General features: G+C 61.5%; 1 protein-coding gene across 1 annotated transcript in view; it reads right to left on the reverse strand.

Annotated features, from left to right (window-relative positions):
* The window catches only part of NRP2 (neuropilin 2), a 34,661-nt gene extending 22,545 nt beyond the window's left edge, over positions 1-12,116 (reverse strand). Inside the window, exons 1-7 of the mRNA XM_026048394.1 lie at positions 12,053-12,116; positions 11,495-11,647; positions 9,100-9,277; positions 2,456-2,637; positions 1,823-2,053; positions 1,573-1,728; positions 450-619 (exon numbers count right to left, since the gene is read on the reverse strand). Coding sequence (XP_025904179.1) covers positions 450-619; positions 1,573-1,728; positions 1,823-2,053; positions 2,456-2,637; positions 9,100-9,277; positions 11,495-11,647; positions 12,053-12,116 — 1,134 coding nt within the window. The remainder of the gene's footprint in view (positions 1-449; positions 620-1,572; positions 1,729-1,822; positions 2,054-2,455; positions 2,638-9,099; positions 9,278-11,494; positions 11,648-12,052) is intronic.
* Between the last annotated feature and the right edge of the window lie 780 nt (positions 12,117-12,896).

Genomic DNA, 12,896 nt, shown 5'->3' on the forward strand with positions numbered 1-12,896 from the left:
CACAGGACACTTGTGGGTAGGATTAAGGACCTTCCCCCTGCCTCCCACCAGGATCTGCACAGAGGCTGGACTCTCGCGTCCCGCAAAGCAGGACAGAGGCCGGCTTTTTCCATGTAAAATAAAAGCACCATGTCCAATTAGCAAGTGTGGCACTTCCCGGCTTTCCCTTTCTCCTTTTCCTCACAACGTGGGTTGAGAAAGGTCAGCGGGGCCGGCTCGGCCGCGCCACCATGAATGGAGAATGAGACAAGTGCTCGAGGCAGTGACATTTGGCCACCTCCCCTCCTCGGTGCCCTTTGCGGGGCCGCGTCTCGCCGTGATGTGACGCTGCCCGAGACCCCTGTGGACCACGAGCACAGATCAAACCGGCTCCTCATCCCCCCAGCGCGACGCCCACGCCATTCCAGCCGGTTTTCCAGGGGCCTCCTGGAGGCTCTGGGCGCGCGTACCTGCAGGTACTCCTTGTTGCTGTCCACGTTGGGCGTCCAGCCGTTGTCGTCGCTGTTGAGGCGGCTCTGCTGCGGCGTCCAGTGCCCGTCCGAGTAGGTGGAGGAGGCGCTGATCTGCGCGTCCGAGATGCGCCCCGACTCCATGCCCAGCGGCGCGTTGCACTGGAAGTCTGCAGCGGACACGCGCGGAGCTCAGCTGCGAGGCGGCCCGCAACGCTGCTCCTCGCTTTATATCGGGACGGCCCTTTGCAAGCTAAGGAGGCCCAGATCTTTCTCCACCTCCTCCTCCTCCTCTGTGCGGTTTTAGCACACAGCTCTGCCCGCTCCTCCCATCCAGGCACACCAAGCTGCACCGAGACCCCTGGCCATGGGGTCCCCTGTCTCTGTGGAGGCAGGAGGTGAAACACAAGCACCGACAGGGCAAGGAATGGGCATCAGCACAGAGGACATCAGACCCTTTGATGAAAGAATCTGGCACGCTTTTATTCGAGTTTCCTCATCTCTAAGGCTTTTGCAAGTCACAATTAGCTCAATCTCCTTGCACATCTCACACACTTCATGGCAGCTGTCCCGTAAAAACAGTAACAAAGAAAACACTGATAGGAAACACCGTGTGGGCCATAAACTCGTGGAGCTCCACCAAACTGCCGGCGCTTTTAGTGCGGCCGAGTCAACTCTGGGCTGGAAGTGATGGGCCAAGCTAAGATCTCAGTGGTGTCATTAAAATTTCAATTTACACCAGCTAAATCAAAACAGGCCCAGCTCCTTCGCCTGATTTCTCAAGCTTTATGTCCCATTAGCCTTTTATTTCCCAGACTTTTTGTAAAAAAAGGAATAGAAAGAGGATCCAAGCAAGGCAAGATGTAGCAAGAAAGAGCTAGTGTGTGTCCCCAACTCACGTGGCCTCAGCAGAGACGCCCCTACCTCCGTCCCCCTCTCATCTTGGGTGTCCTGGGCTGTGTTTTGGGGAAACCGGAGGGAAGGAGGGTTTTTACATGTTCTTGAGTGCTAGTGCTGCACATGTTGGGCTGTAGCCTTCACTCACATCAGCCCTTAGGCGGAGCACGTGCCCAAAAACTTCCTGCGGGAGCAAAGGGATTCGGAAACGGCCTTTCCCACTTACTTTCGGGCACCTCCTGCGGGAGCAGCTCGTAGTGCGCCGAGAAGCCGTCCTTGGCCACCGCCAGGTCCGTGTGGAAGGTGAGCGAGAGGACGCCCGTGGTGGAGCGGATGTCCGAGGGCATCCTGGTGCCGCAGTACCTGCCGATGAGGGGGCCAACTGCAAGGGAAGGAGCAGCGGCGGTAAAGCCTGGGCGGGCCGGCTTTTGGGGGCAAACGGGCCGGTTTTGGGGCAGCGGCGCGGGGCGCCTCACCTTGCGGGATGCCGTCCCAGATGTCGAGCCAGTCGTACTTGCAGTCGCCCTCGCCGGCCTGCAGCGGGTCGTGCTCCAGGTCGAAGAGGAGGAAGTGCAGGAGGATCTCGGTGCGCGGCTTGGCCACGATGGTAAACACGCAGTCCAGGTTGTGCGGGTACTTGTCCGGGAAGCCCGGGGACTCGATGGTGCCATTGGAGCCCGTGAAGTTTCGGGAGCAATCCTCGGAGCCTGTGGACGCAGGGCACGCCGTGGGGCACCCGCAATGGGGCTCGGCCACCTACAGGCCCCTTGCTGACAGTGCCTCAGTCTCCCCTTGGGCACAGGGCTCTGTGGGAGGGCACGAGGGGCGCGGGGGCCGCTGTGGCCTCGGGGTGAGGGGAACAGAGGCTCCTTTCTGGTGTGCAGCCCATTCACAAAGTGCCCGCTTGTCCGTGCCGGCCCCACGGGGCCTCCCTGCTTGCACGGAGAGAGGGCGCTCGGAACGGCTCTCCCTCATCCTCCCCACGCTTACACAGGCACCCGCTCCAAAGGACTCGGCAGCAGGGAAACAGGAGCCCTTCCCTGCAGATAACTCGCCGGGAGCGCCAGGGAAAGCGCGTCCCGAGAGCCGGCGCGGCCGGCAGCGCTCACCCGTCTTGTAGATCTCGTAGCGCAGGGAGAAGCCGGCGCCCTGCCGCGCGTAGTCCGAGGTGAACTTGATGTAGAGCGCGGGGCCCGAGGAGACGATGGTGGGCGGCGCGATGTTGCCGCAGTGCTTGCCCAGCAGGTCGGCCGCCTCGCTGTCGCCGTCGCGGATCTCGATGAAGTCGTACCTGCACATGCCAAGTATGACCCAAAAATCAACGTCAAATCAACGCGAGGTCCATGAAGGACCGTCAGGGCCCCTCAGCGAGCACGTGGGCAGCAACCCGACCCTCTTCTGCAAAGCTCCAACAAGATTTGGGTGGCGTCCACGGCCCGGACAGCTTCCGCTTCCCTCCTTTCCATGCCTAAACCTGGCTGAGAACCAGGAGCCGAATGGCCACGGATGAAAATCCTGCCCGTGCCGGAGCGGCGCTGGGCCGGCCGCACGCGGCCAGCGTGGTGACCCTGCATTACCCTGACACCGGCCGCAGCACCCGCGGCCCGGCCAGCATCCAGCATCCAGCATCCATCACGTGCCGCTCGGCTCCGGCCTCCCCGGGGAAAGCAGGGACGCAGAAGGCAGAGCCGTTGCTTCCTCTATGTGGGGCTGCCCCCCGTGTTTGTCCACGTGTCTGAAGCGGTGCTGAGCAAGCAGGGGGACACCCCGTCCTCCAGCACGGACCTGATCTCGCTGCACGGGCGGCCCTTTCGCCTCCGAAGCTCCGGGCCCCGCTCCAGGACAACCAGCAGCCCAAATCATGGGTTTGGGGTAAAACCAAGCATAAAAACACACGGGTAACCTCCTGGATGGGGCATGCCGGGGGAGCACGTCCGCTCGTGTCCTCGTGGGGCTGCCCCTCGGCCGGGCCACGTGCAGCTTCAGCCCCCGGCCCGCAACGAGCCCAGCTCCTGGTGCAGCCAACGTGCAAACGGGCCCGTCACCGGCCCCGCGGCGCCGAGACCACCCCGGGCCACGGAGCCCAGGATTATTGGACACGCCAGTGACTTCTAATAACACGTACAATCGGGGCACATTGCAATCTGCCCACGGCCAATCTGCAAACGGCAAATGAAGAGAACAAATGGAGTAAGCAAATCGTCGGGAAATATTTGCCTCTCTCCAAATTAAGCCCTGCTTGGCTTCATCCAGGCCTCTAACCGAGCTTCCTCCTACTGGAGCTAATCCTTAATAAATCAAATGTTGCAAACAAGTAAAGAAGCCCCTAGGAGACGGCCAGGGAATTGTTTTTGCCAAATGTGAAATGAATATAAACACATGAGGGTTTTCTAGTTAAAAAACCTTGGGCCAAGCCCTTCATGCCTTGTGAGGAGAAAGCTTCCTTGCGTTCCTTCGGGTCAAGCAAACGAGCGGTGAACTGGGACATGAACTGGGAGAGTCTCACGGTCAGGAGGAGTCTCCCACCCAGAGGCACCACAGAGCATCTGCTTCCTTTCCAAAGCACCAAACCGGGCTTTGGGTCTTGAAAGGAGCCACCGGAGCCACGGCTGCCCACGCACGGGCGGTCTGGCGCGCGCCCCGGCCCGTCCGCGCCGCGCGCCCGGCCGCCTCCGCGCGCTGGCCCTCGATCACACGGGCCGATGGAGCGCCGGCCTCCTCGCGCTGGGACACCGGCCACCTCCAAGGCCAGCGCTTGGCTTCTGTTAAGCTTCCACGCAGCGTCCAGATTGAGCTCTTCCCAAGCAAAGCACAGGGAGAGAAGCTGGAGGGGAGCAATCCCGGCCCTCTGGACACCTCCTTCTCCGAGCGTCTCATTTCCAGGTAACTCCAGCCTGGCCGGGATGCTCACACGGCCTGTGAACCATCTCCACGAGTGCCCAGTGGATTTCGTTCCTGCATTTCCCTCCTGTAACCCAACTGCTCGTAGCGGGACCTCTCCTCGCGACCACGTCTCCGTGCTGCTGCTCCTCCCCATGCTGGCATCGCTCCACGGAGGCGACCACAAACACGAAACACAAACACAAAAGTGTCCTTAACCCACCAGGAGGTCAGGGGAACGTCCAAGTGCTCCTGCAGGCAGGGCCACCACAGCTACTTCCAGCTGCTGCCCGAGCAGCAAGGCTGGTCAAAGGGCCTAAAACCACCTCCAACGAGCGCCGTTTCCACCAGGGAGATCCGGAGCGGAGAGGCTAAGCTGAAGCGCTTTTAACGACCCAGGTGCTGGGGGGCTCACAGGGAGGGGGCCTGGGCTGCTCACACGCTCCTCTCGGAGCTGTTGAACGGAATTAAGCGGAAAAACGTACCGTGCTTACAAATATTGCTGCGTTTTTATTAAGGATTTTCAGTGGAAAGTGCTTTGCTGCTGTTAAGAGCGCTTTTATAAACTAATTACGAAGCACTTCTGATGCCTGCATTACTCATGCTCGCCTGCTCGCTTTTTCCTCCCGTCAGCCCGCGGCTCCCCGTCTCCGCGCCGGCTCCGGCGGCTCCTCTGTGGTCCCTCTCCATGGGGAAATGGCCTGGATGCTCCCGGAGCGGCATGGAGAGCCCGGATCGGCACTCTGCAGGCTCTCCTGCTTTATGGGAACACATGGCTCCAGCCTGAGCATTCCCCATGCTTCATTCGGAGCTGCATCCATAGGCACTCCCAAGGGGCTCCGGGCAAGCACTGGATATATCCTGGCAAGATGCCGGCGGGCGGGAAGTGCAGAGGAGCGGCTGCCGGCCCCAGCGCGCGCGGGAAGCCCGCAGCACGGTCAGGAAGGGGAGCCAGCCTCAATTACATGGATTATATCCCATTAGATGAGCCTGGCCTAGACAGGCAGGCCAACAAGCGGGCACTGACGGCACGCCAGGCCAGGAGCCCAATCCCGGGAATGGCCAGAGCCGCCGGGAGCGCCGCGCTGCCCGGGCCACGTGCTGCCGTGCCGGGAAGGGAAGCGGAGCTGCCAGCCGGGGCAGGCTCATTTTAAATACTCTTAAATACTGTTTTTCCCCCTTATAATCAAGGCAGCGGAGGCAAGCGCACGTTTGCTGTGCAATGAAACCCGAGCTTTGCAGTTTGATCCGAGGGAGCAGCCCTTAATCAGGGTAATTAATTACAAATACAGCAGATGCACTGGAGTCTCCTCTGACTTGGGCTCGTCTTACCCATGCGTAACGCGTCGTTTTAAGGGCAATTGCTCCTGATGTGCACAGGGGTGAGGATCAGTCCTTGCAGACGTGGATCTATGGCTACGGATCTGTGCGAAAGAGCACGTTTGGCACCGAATTGTAGGGAGTTGAGTGGCCCCTGGGCTACCCCTGCTCTTGGCTGGGAGCTCAAGGGAGCCGCCGTCTCCTGCAGTGACCACAGAGGCAGTTTAGATGACTCTTATTGAGCGAAACACTACATTTTAAGGTGGTTGAAGCCGAAAGGATGAGTCTGCTACATGCAATTACGTCTCGGGCAACCACAGCATTGTGGAGACTTGTAACCTCTCCATTGCGCCTTGGATTGCTGTCCTATCTCCCCCGAAACCGGATCGGAATTTCTGAGAAATGAGAAAAATCCAGTCAGCCAGGCAAGAGAAAAGAGAGACGGAATAACCTCAACAGATTGGAAAGCATCTTCAAAAACGCCTCAAAGACAAAAAATGGAAACTACAGATAGCCTCTATTTATATTGCTTGGGCTGGCTTCACCCCCATAGCGGGGCCGCTGATAGGAAGAGCCTTTCAGCGGTTAAGTTACACTGGACAACGACAAAATAAAGAAGAGAAGTGGCCAAAAGGTATTTTGCAAAGGCTAAAGCAGGTCTTTAAGCTGCTCCTGCTGCAAGCTGGGATTTGGGGGGGGATATTTTGGCTCGTGGGGGGCTGCTGTGCTCTCCAGAAACCCAACGGAAGGGGAAAATGAGGAAGAAAACCACTCATTATATAAGAAAGCAAGATGTGCTAGTGCACGCTGGAGGGGCTTTCAGCAGGCAGTTGTTCAGGAGATTTTTATTTCCATCTCCAAAGCGAGGCCTATTAATTCCTCATCCTTCAATCTTTAGTTATGGGGGGCTCTTCTATTGCAAAAGGTCTTCGCTATTCTTCGGGAGGGAAAAGAGCGGGGGAAAGTGGTGGCAAAGACGGGGAAAAGGAGGCAGAAGCGGCGTGGGGAGCAGCCCCCCTCGCCGAGGCGCCCGCCTTCTGTTGCTGCCGCCGCACAAGCGAGGCGACTCGCAGCCCTTGCCTACCCCGAGACGCAGGACACGCGAGGAGCCGCGTTTGCACTTTCCTCCTTCTGCCACAACCCATCTGTGGGGAAAAAAAAAGAAAAAAAAAATCAGACTTTGGTTTCTTTGTCGTTTTACTGTCACCACGCACAGGCACTTGATCACTAGCAGAAAGGGAAGAGAGATGTAGATGATAAAAAGATAACAACCAGCAGAGGAAAATTTACTGCCGGGAAGCGGCAGAGCAGGCGGAGGCCAAGTGGTGACTTCACTCGCTCTGGCAGTGAAGCCAGAGAGAGACGAGGGACTGAGTCTTGTCGCGGCCCCTTCTCAGGGCAGCAACTGGGGCCGGTGTCCCACAGGGATGTCCTCGGGCCCCGGTGGGTCCCAGTGGCTGGAGGGAGATGGGAAGAGCCGGGGACTGTCACTCCCCACTCTGCTGCACCAGTGCCAGCCCAGAGGAGATCCCCCCAAAGGGATGTCCCAAGGGTGGCCCATGCCACCTCGTTTGGCGAGGAGATGCCCCAGGGAGCGGGAGATAACGGGGATCAGATGGGATCCTTGCAGCCCAGGTTTGCACACACCGCTTGCTGGCCTTGCTTCTCTTGGCACACGACCGTTGGCTTCATTCCCACACGGAGCGCTTCCTCAGGCACCAGGAGGTACCAAAGCTCCCAAGGGGGCTGCAGGAGTAAAGCCCCGAGCTGCCCCTCAGGAGCTGCCCTGCTCTCCTCGGACACATCCATGCGGCCGGCCGGGAGGTGCCGCCTTGCAGGGACAAAGCGGAGGCCGGGCTGCAGGGCACCCCAAGCTGAGCGCTCTGCGGCACCGGTCCCGCCAGGACACGTGTCCGGGACACGTGTCCAGGCCCCTCGCCCGTGGTTCAGCTCCAGCACCGGGCGGCTCTCGAGGAATCCATTAGTTCCCGTGGCAGGCTGCTCCTCTGGGAGTCACGGCTCGGAATGGGGACAGGGAGAGGGCCCTGGAGCTCTCCTCCAACTGACCTGCTGGAGGCCTAAGGAATTCCTTATCCACCGCACTCAGGGACACAGGGATGTCTTTAACCACAGAAATCACCACCCAGCAGGTCACGGGGCTCCAACACGTTGAGACAAACACAGATCAAGGTGAGACCCCCCTGCTGATGGGGACGCCACACTCGTGCTGTCCAACGCCAGGGCTACCAGAGGGCCAACACGAGCACCAGTCCTCACACTGTCCCTTTCCCTCCCGGGATAATAACAGGAACAAAACCTCGTGCGAGCCCCCGCAGAAGAGGAAGGAAGCCGAGCAGCTGCCTCCAGCCTCCGTGCTGGAGCAGCAAAGAGGGGGATGTTCCCGCTTTTTGTGGGCACCCCTCCCTGACCACCAGCCCCTGTCGGGGTTTCGCTTCCCGTCACACGCCGGGCTCCACAGCAGCAGGCGCTGCCCCTCTTCGGAAACGGGACCTTGTCCGGGAACGGGAGTCACCCCCTGCATCACTCCCGCCTCGAGGTCTGCAGCCAACCCACTCGTTTCGGGAAGTGACAGGGATTACGAACCATACGGGAGATCCCAGCCAAAAGCTGGGGTGTTTTTTTTTAATAAATAAATAAAAAGCAGAAAGCCACGGACAGCAAAGCAGCCCGTTAGAGGCCGAGCGGCGGCGCGAGCTGCTCCGGGCTGCCCATCGCCCGGCATCTCCCCGCGGCCGGAGCGGCGGTCACTTCCCCCGGCAGGAAAACCCCAGATCCCGGCACCGGGCAGCGTCAGCCGGTCACGCTGCCGCCTCGTCCCGCCCGCCCGACCCGCCGGCAGGGAGCCGAGGGAAGAGCCTTGGGAAGAGCCCGGCTCCGCCAGCCCCGGCCACCGCGTTTGCCTGCTTTGGGGATGCAGAAGCCGTGCCGGGGCCGTGCGCCAGCAGCGGGCATGTGCCACCAGAGGGGGCTGCAAACCGCCGCCGCGCTCCCCAAATCCTCCCGTCTGGCTCCGAATTACTCATCCTTGGATAGCGTGCGCCTTCGGGAAGCACCATGGAAAAAACCTGCTGGGGCCATTCCACTATAAAAAGTGGACTTAAAAATACAAAAAAATACTAAAAGCTGCTTTTAACGGCCCCCAGGGACTGGCTGAGGCTTCATTTACACCCAGTTACCCCTTCCCGCTGGCGGGGAGGGACGGATGACACGCGGACGCAGCAGCGTCGGCAGCTACTCCAGCGGGCCCTAGGCCGGGCTTGAGGAATGTAAACGTTAGGCTTTGCGAGGGAGCAGCTTTAGCCTAATAAGGCAAAACGAAGCGCCGCAGGAGGAAGCAGTTGTGCAGATCCCCCCCGGCAGCCGCGGGCGGCACCGGCACCGCGCGGCCCCCAGAACCACCAGGTCCCCCTCACGAACCCCCAGAACCACGGAGGGCACAGCCGCCCTTCACGCCATGGGGATGCCCCATCCCCAGCCCCATGGAGAGCCCCACGGGCGACCCCGCGCTCAGGAGGAGGAGGAAGGCTCTTACTTGCAGTCGTGCTTTTCGATCTCGAAGTGCGGGTTGAAGTTGAGGATGATCTTCTGGCTGTGCTCGGGCGCGTAGATGACCCACTCGCAGCTCTGGTGGGACGGGTAGTCCTGCGGGTAGCCCGGCGACGTGATGTACCCGGCGTCCTTGGAGTTGAGGCGGCCGCCGCACGGCTGGGCTGCGGGGACAGGGCAGGGGCTGGAGCGCGGCCCCCGGGCGCCGGCCCCGCCGACCCGGCCCGCAAATCAAATTTATTGTTGCATTTCCCGCGGGGAGCAAGGGCTGCATCACTGGGGGCATTGACGGCGCTCTCCGAGGCCCAACAAAGGCCCTTTCTCCGCAGGGCACCGCCGCGGGATTGCACATCCCGCTCAGGGCTGCCTCCGGAGGACAGCAGTGCCCCCAGAATGGCAAAACCCCATGGACCCCCAGCGAGTGCTCAGGGTGGTCCTGGCAGCCCCACCGCCGCTTTGGGGACGGGCTTCCCCTGCCCACCAACAGGCAAGAGGGCAGCACCGGGCAAAGACGCATGTTCGGTGCCTCCGGGACCTCCCGGATCCCGGCTCAGCCGGGGCCAACGCGAGGAGCGGCGCAGGACCTCCCTGCTGCTCTGCCGTTTGGAAAGGGGAGGAAAAACATAGGGAAAAAAATAAGGCGCTGAATAACCCCCTGCTGCACACGGGCTCCCGCAGGCAGCGACAGCGGGAGGAGCATCCGCAGGGACGGCGCTTCCCGGGGCCCAGAGAGCCCTGGTCCCCAGCTCGGGGTCCCCTCACAAATTCACCTGGGAAAATAACTATTTTCTCACCACGCCAAAGGCAGCGCTGCCGCCTGCCCCTTTTCCTTAAAAATAACCCTGCAAACATCCTGAAAAATGGGAGTGAAGGGGAAAAACCCCCAAAGCAATCGCACGGCGGCCGCGGAAGGGCTGGGAACACCAGAGGAACATCTGGTTTTGCTCCGCAGCGGAGCTTGCTCAACACACAGGCATCCACCGCGGCGCTTTTGCGCAAGCCGCTTCCCTGCTCCGCGCTGGCCCGCCCGGGCGGCCGCGGCGCTCCGGCCGGGAGCCGCTGCGGGGAATTCACGCGCTTGCCGACACGGGCGTACAAATAGACGCGCAATTCGCACTTCGCTCCTGTACGCGCGTTCGCACCTTCCCGCGAGAAATTCGCACCTCGTTCGCACACATGTCCACCCCCTCCAGCAAAGAGAAATATCCAAGCGGCAGATTATTTTTCTTGGAAAGGGCCAAGTCGCCGAGCAAGGGAAACACGGTCAATCCGTCCACACCTCGTCAGCCCCTCGCTGTCCCCCCGGCTTTCGCACACACGCTCCCCGCTAGGCTGATACCACCAACACCACCCGGCGCCGGGAGCCGCGAGCCCCGGCCTCGAGGCCGCCGCGCTTAGAGCCACGTGCCGCACAGATCCGGAGCTGCTGCCTCCGGAGCGGGACCTGTTGCACCCCGGGATATCCACAGGCAGGACGGTGCCGGCAGCTCGGTCTGCGCCCGGTGACAGCCCGCGTGCCACCAAGGACAACCCGGCTCACAGCTCACATCTCCTCATCCCCCACCGCGCTTCGGGTCTACGGGGCCAGCAAGCAACCTCACGGGGGCACCAACCACCTTCTCCAGGTGTTTAGATGCCACCACCAGAACAGGGTTCCCCTCTCCTTCCTCTCTCCATAAGGAGTCACGAGGGCTGCTCTGGTGCCACGAGGTCACATCTTTGTGCCAGGGAAATAGGTTTTCCTGGGGCCATCCAAAGAGGCCAGAGAACCAATATATTTACACATGTTTTGTTGTGATGTCATCCCTTCTATTTATTAACCTGCTAACATCTAGCAGAAAAAGTGTCTGCAGATGGAAATCCTCCTTTTCAGCCAACTGCATGGAACCAGCACAAAGATAATAATTATATATATATATATATATATGTATGTGTGTGTGCAGCATGGCTCCTGCCCAGGCTGCGCGCATCAGGAGCGAGACGTGCTCCCAAGCTAATGGGCTCCAGCAGCCTTTGCCAGCCCTGGACTCACTTAATAAAATTAAAGCCCGACGCCGCGGCCAACCCGCCGGGCGCGCGGACACCCTGCGCTGGGCAAGCGGAGCACTGCGCTCGGAGAGGCGGCGCCGGCGGAGCGGGCAGCACCGGGTGCCCGGCTATCCCGGGAGGAGGCCGCGGATGCCGCTCGGTTGCCGGGTCTGGAGACACCTGACAGGCCCTTCCCTGGGTTCGGTGAGGGGCAGGTTTGCAGGAAAAAGCGGGGCTCAAACACGGGTTTCGAGGCCGCCTCGTGAGACGGGCCCGGGAGGCGCTGCCGGGGCAGCGAGGGGAGGCCGAACCCGGCGCTTCAACCAGAATGTCCCGCAAGAAACCACCCTCACGGCTGTTCTCTGTGAGGAAGGACAGGGAGAAGGAGGTGTGCACACGCAGGGAACTCGCCCTTCCTTTGCCACGATAATGCGTGGAGGAATTGAACGGCAGTCGGAAACGGGGAGCTGCTCGGGCTTCCTCATGGAAAAGGAGAGGGTCAAACCCTGCAAGCAAATCCGGGCAGTTTGCTCAAACAGAAAATGCGAAACAGAACAAAAATCCACCGGATGTCAGCCAAGAACAGCGGGGCAGATCTTCCACAAGCTGGCACCAGTTTGCACCACTGAGGCTGTGGCAACTTTGACCTATAAATGTGGTATTTAGGGTCTTCTCCCTCGCAGATCTGCTGCACCTTTGTGCAGCTCCCTGCCCCGCAATCCCAACAGTGCAACCGGCCCCACAGCACCAACACGACCGGCCCCACAGCGCCAAAGCGCAGCAAGGGGCTGCAGGGAGCCCCTGAGGAGCCTCAGCCTCCGAAGCTCCCGCGGCTGCTGCTGCTGTGGCGGCTCTGCCAGGAGCAGGGCAGAGCGCATCCCGCCTGCCCGGTGGCTTCCCCCGGCCCTCGCCTTCCCCGGTGGCCTCGTGGTGCATCAGGGCACGAGTGGAGTGCACCCCGATGCCGCAGGCCATTTTCCCCTCAGCACAGCCGGCTTGTCAGAGGTCATTTAATTTGGCAATCATCCCAGCGCTTAAAAATTATTTTTTCCCCATTAATACAGCTGGGGGTCCCACAGGATGGGCTCCCGGCCTCATCTGGGCCTGACAGATCCCTCGGTCCCGCGGGGACGCTCTCCCGTCCCGGGTTAGCGGGGACACGAGGCCGCCCGTGCCCGAGCAGGACGCGGCTCGTGGTGCCGAGCGAGGGCTGCAGGGGCAGGAAGGGAACGCCAGGAAACCCCAAATCCCGCATCGGGACCTGGGTAAGGGACCCCCCAGGCTCGAACCGCTGCCTCCCCGAGCGTGTCGCATCCCCGGGCCCGTGGGGCTCCCGCGGGCCGCAGGCGCCCCGGGCCCCGCAGCGCCGGGCGCCCCTCGCTGCCCGCTCCGGGCGGCTCGCGGGGCTGCAGCGGGAGCGGCAGGAGCAGGAGCGCCCCGCAGCCCCGCGCTCTCGCCCGGCGCCCTTCGGGATTCCGGGATTGCGCCGCTTCCCGGCGCCGCTTCCCGCCGCTGCCTCCCTCTCTCCTCGGCTCCGCGCTGCTGCTCCGGCCGCGGAAACCCCCGAGCCGAGGGTTTTTGCCGTCATGTGGCAAACCCCCCCCCCTGTTCGCGTCCACCAACAGCATCTCCCTTCGGCGCTGCCTCCCCGGGGGAGCCCCGCGAGGCGGGTCGCAGCCGGGAAGGCTTCCAGAGCCCCGGGCTGGAACCGGAGCGCCCTCCCGCCGGGGCCCGCGAGGGGCTCCCGGGCCGCCG

Source organism: Nothoprocta perdicaria, unplaced genomic scaffold, assembly GCF_003342845.1.
Source record: "Nothoprocta perdicaria isolate Ctin4 unplaced genomic scaffold, notPer1 scaffold_11, whole genome shotgun sequence".
Lineage (NCBI taxonomy): Eukaryota > Metazoa > Chordata > Aves > Tinamiformes > Tinamidae > Nothoprocta > Nothoprocta perdicaria.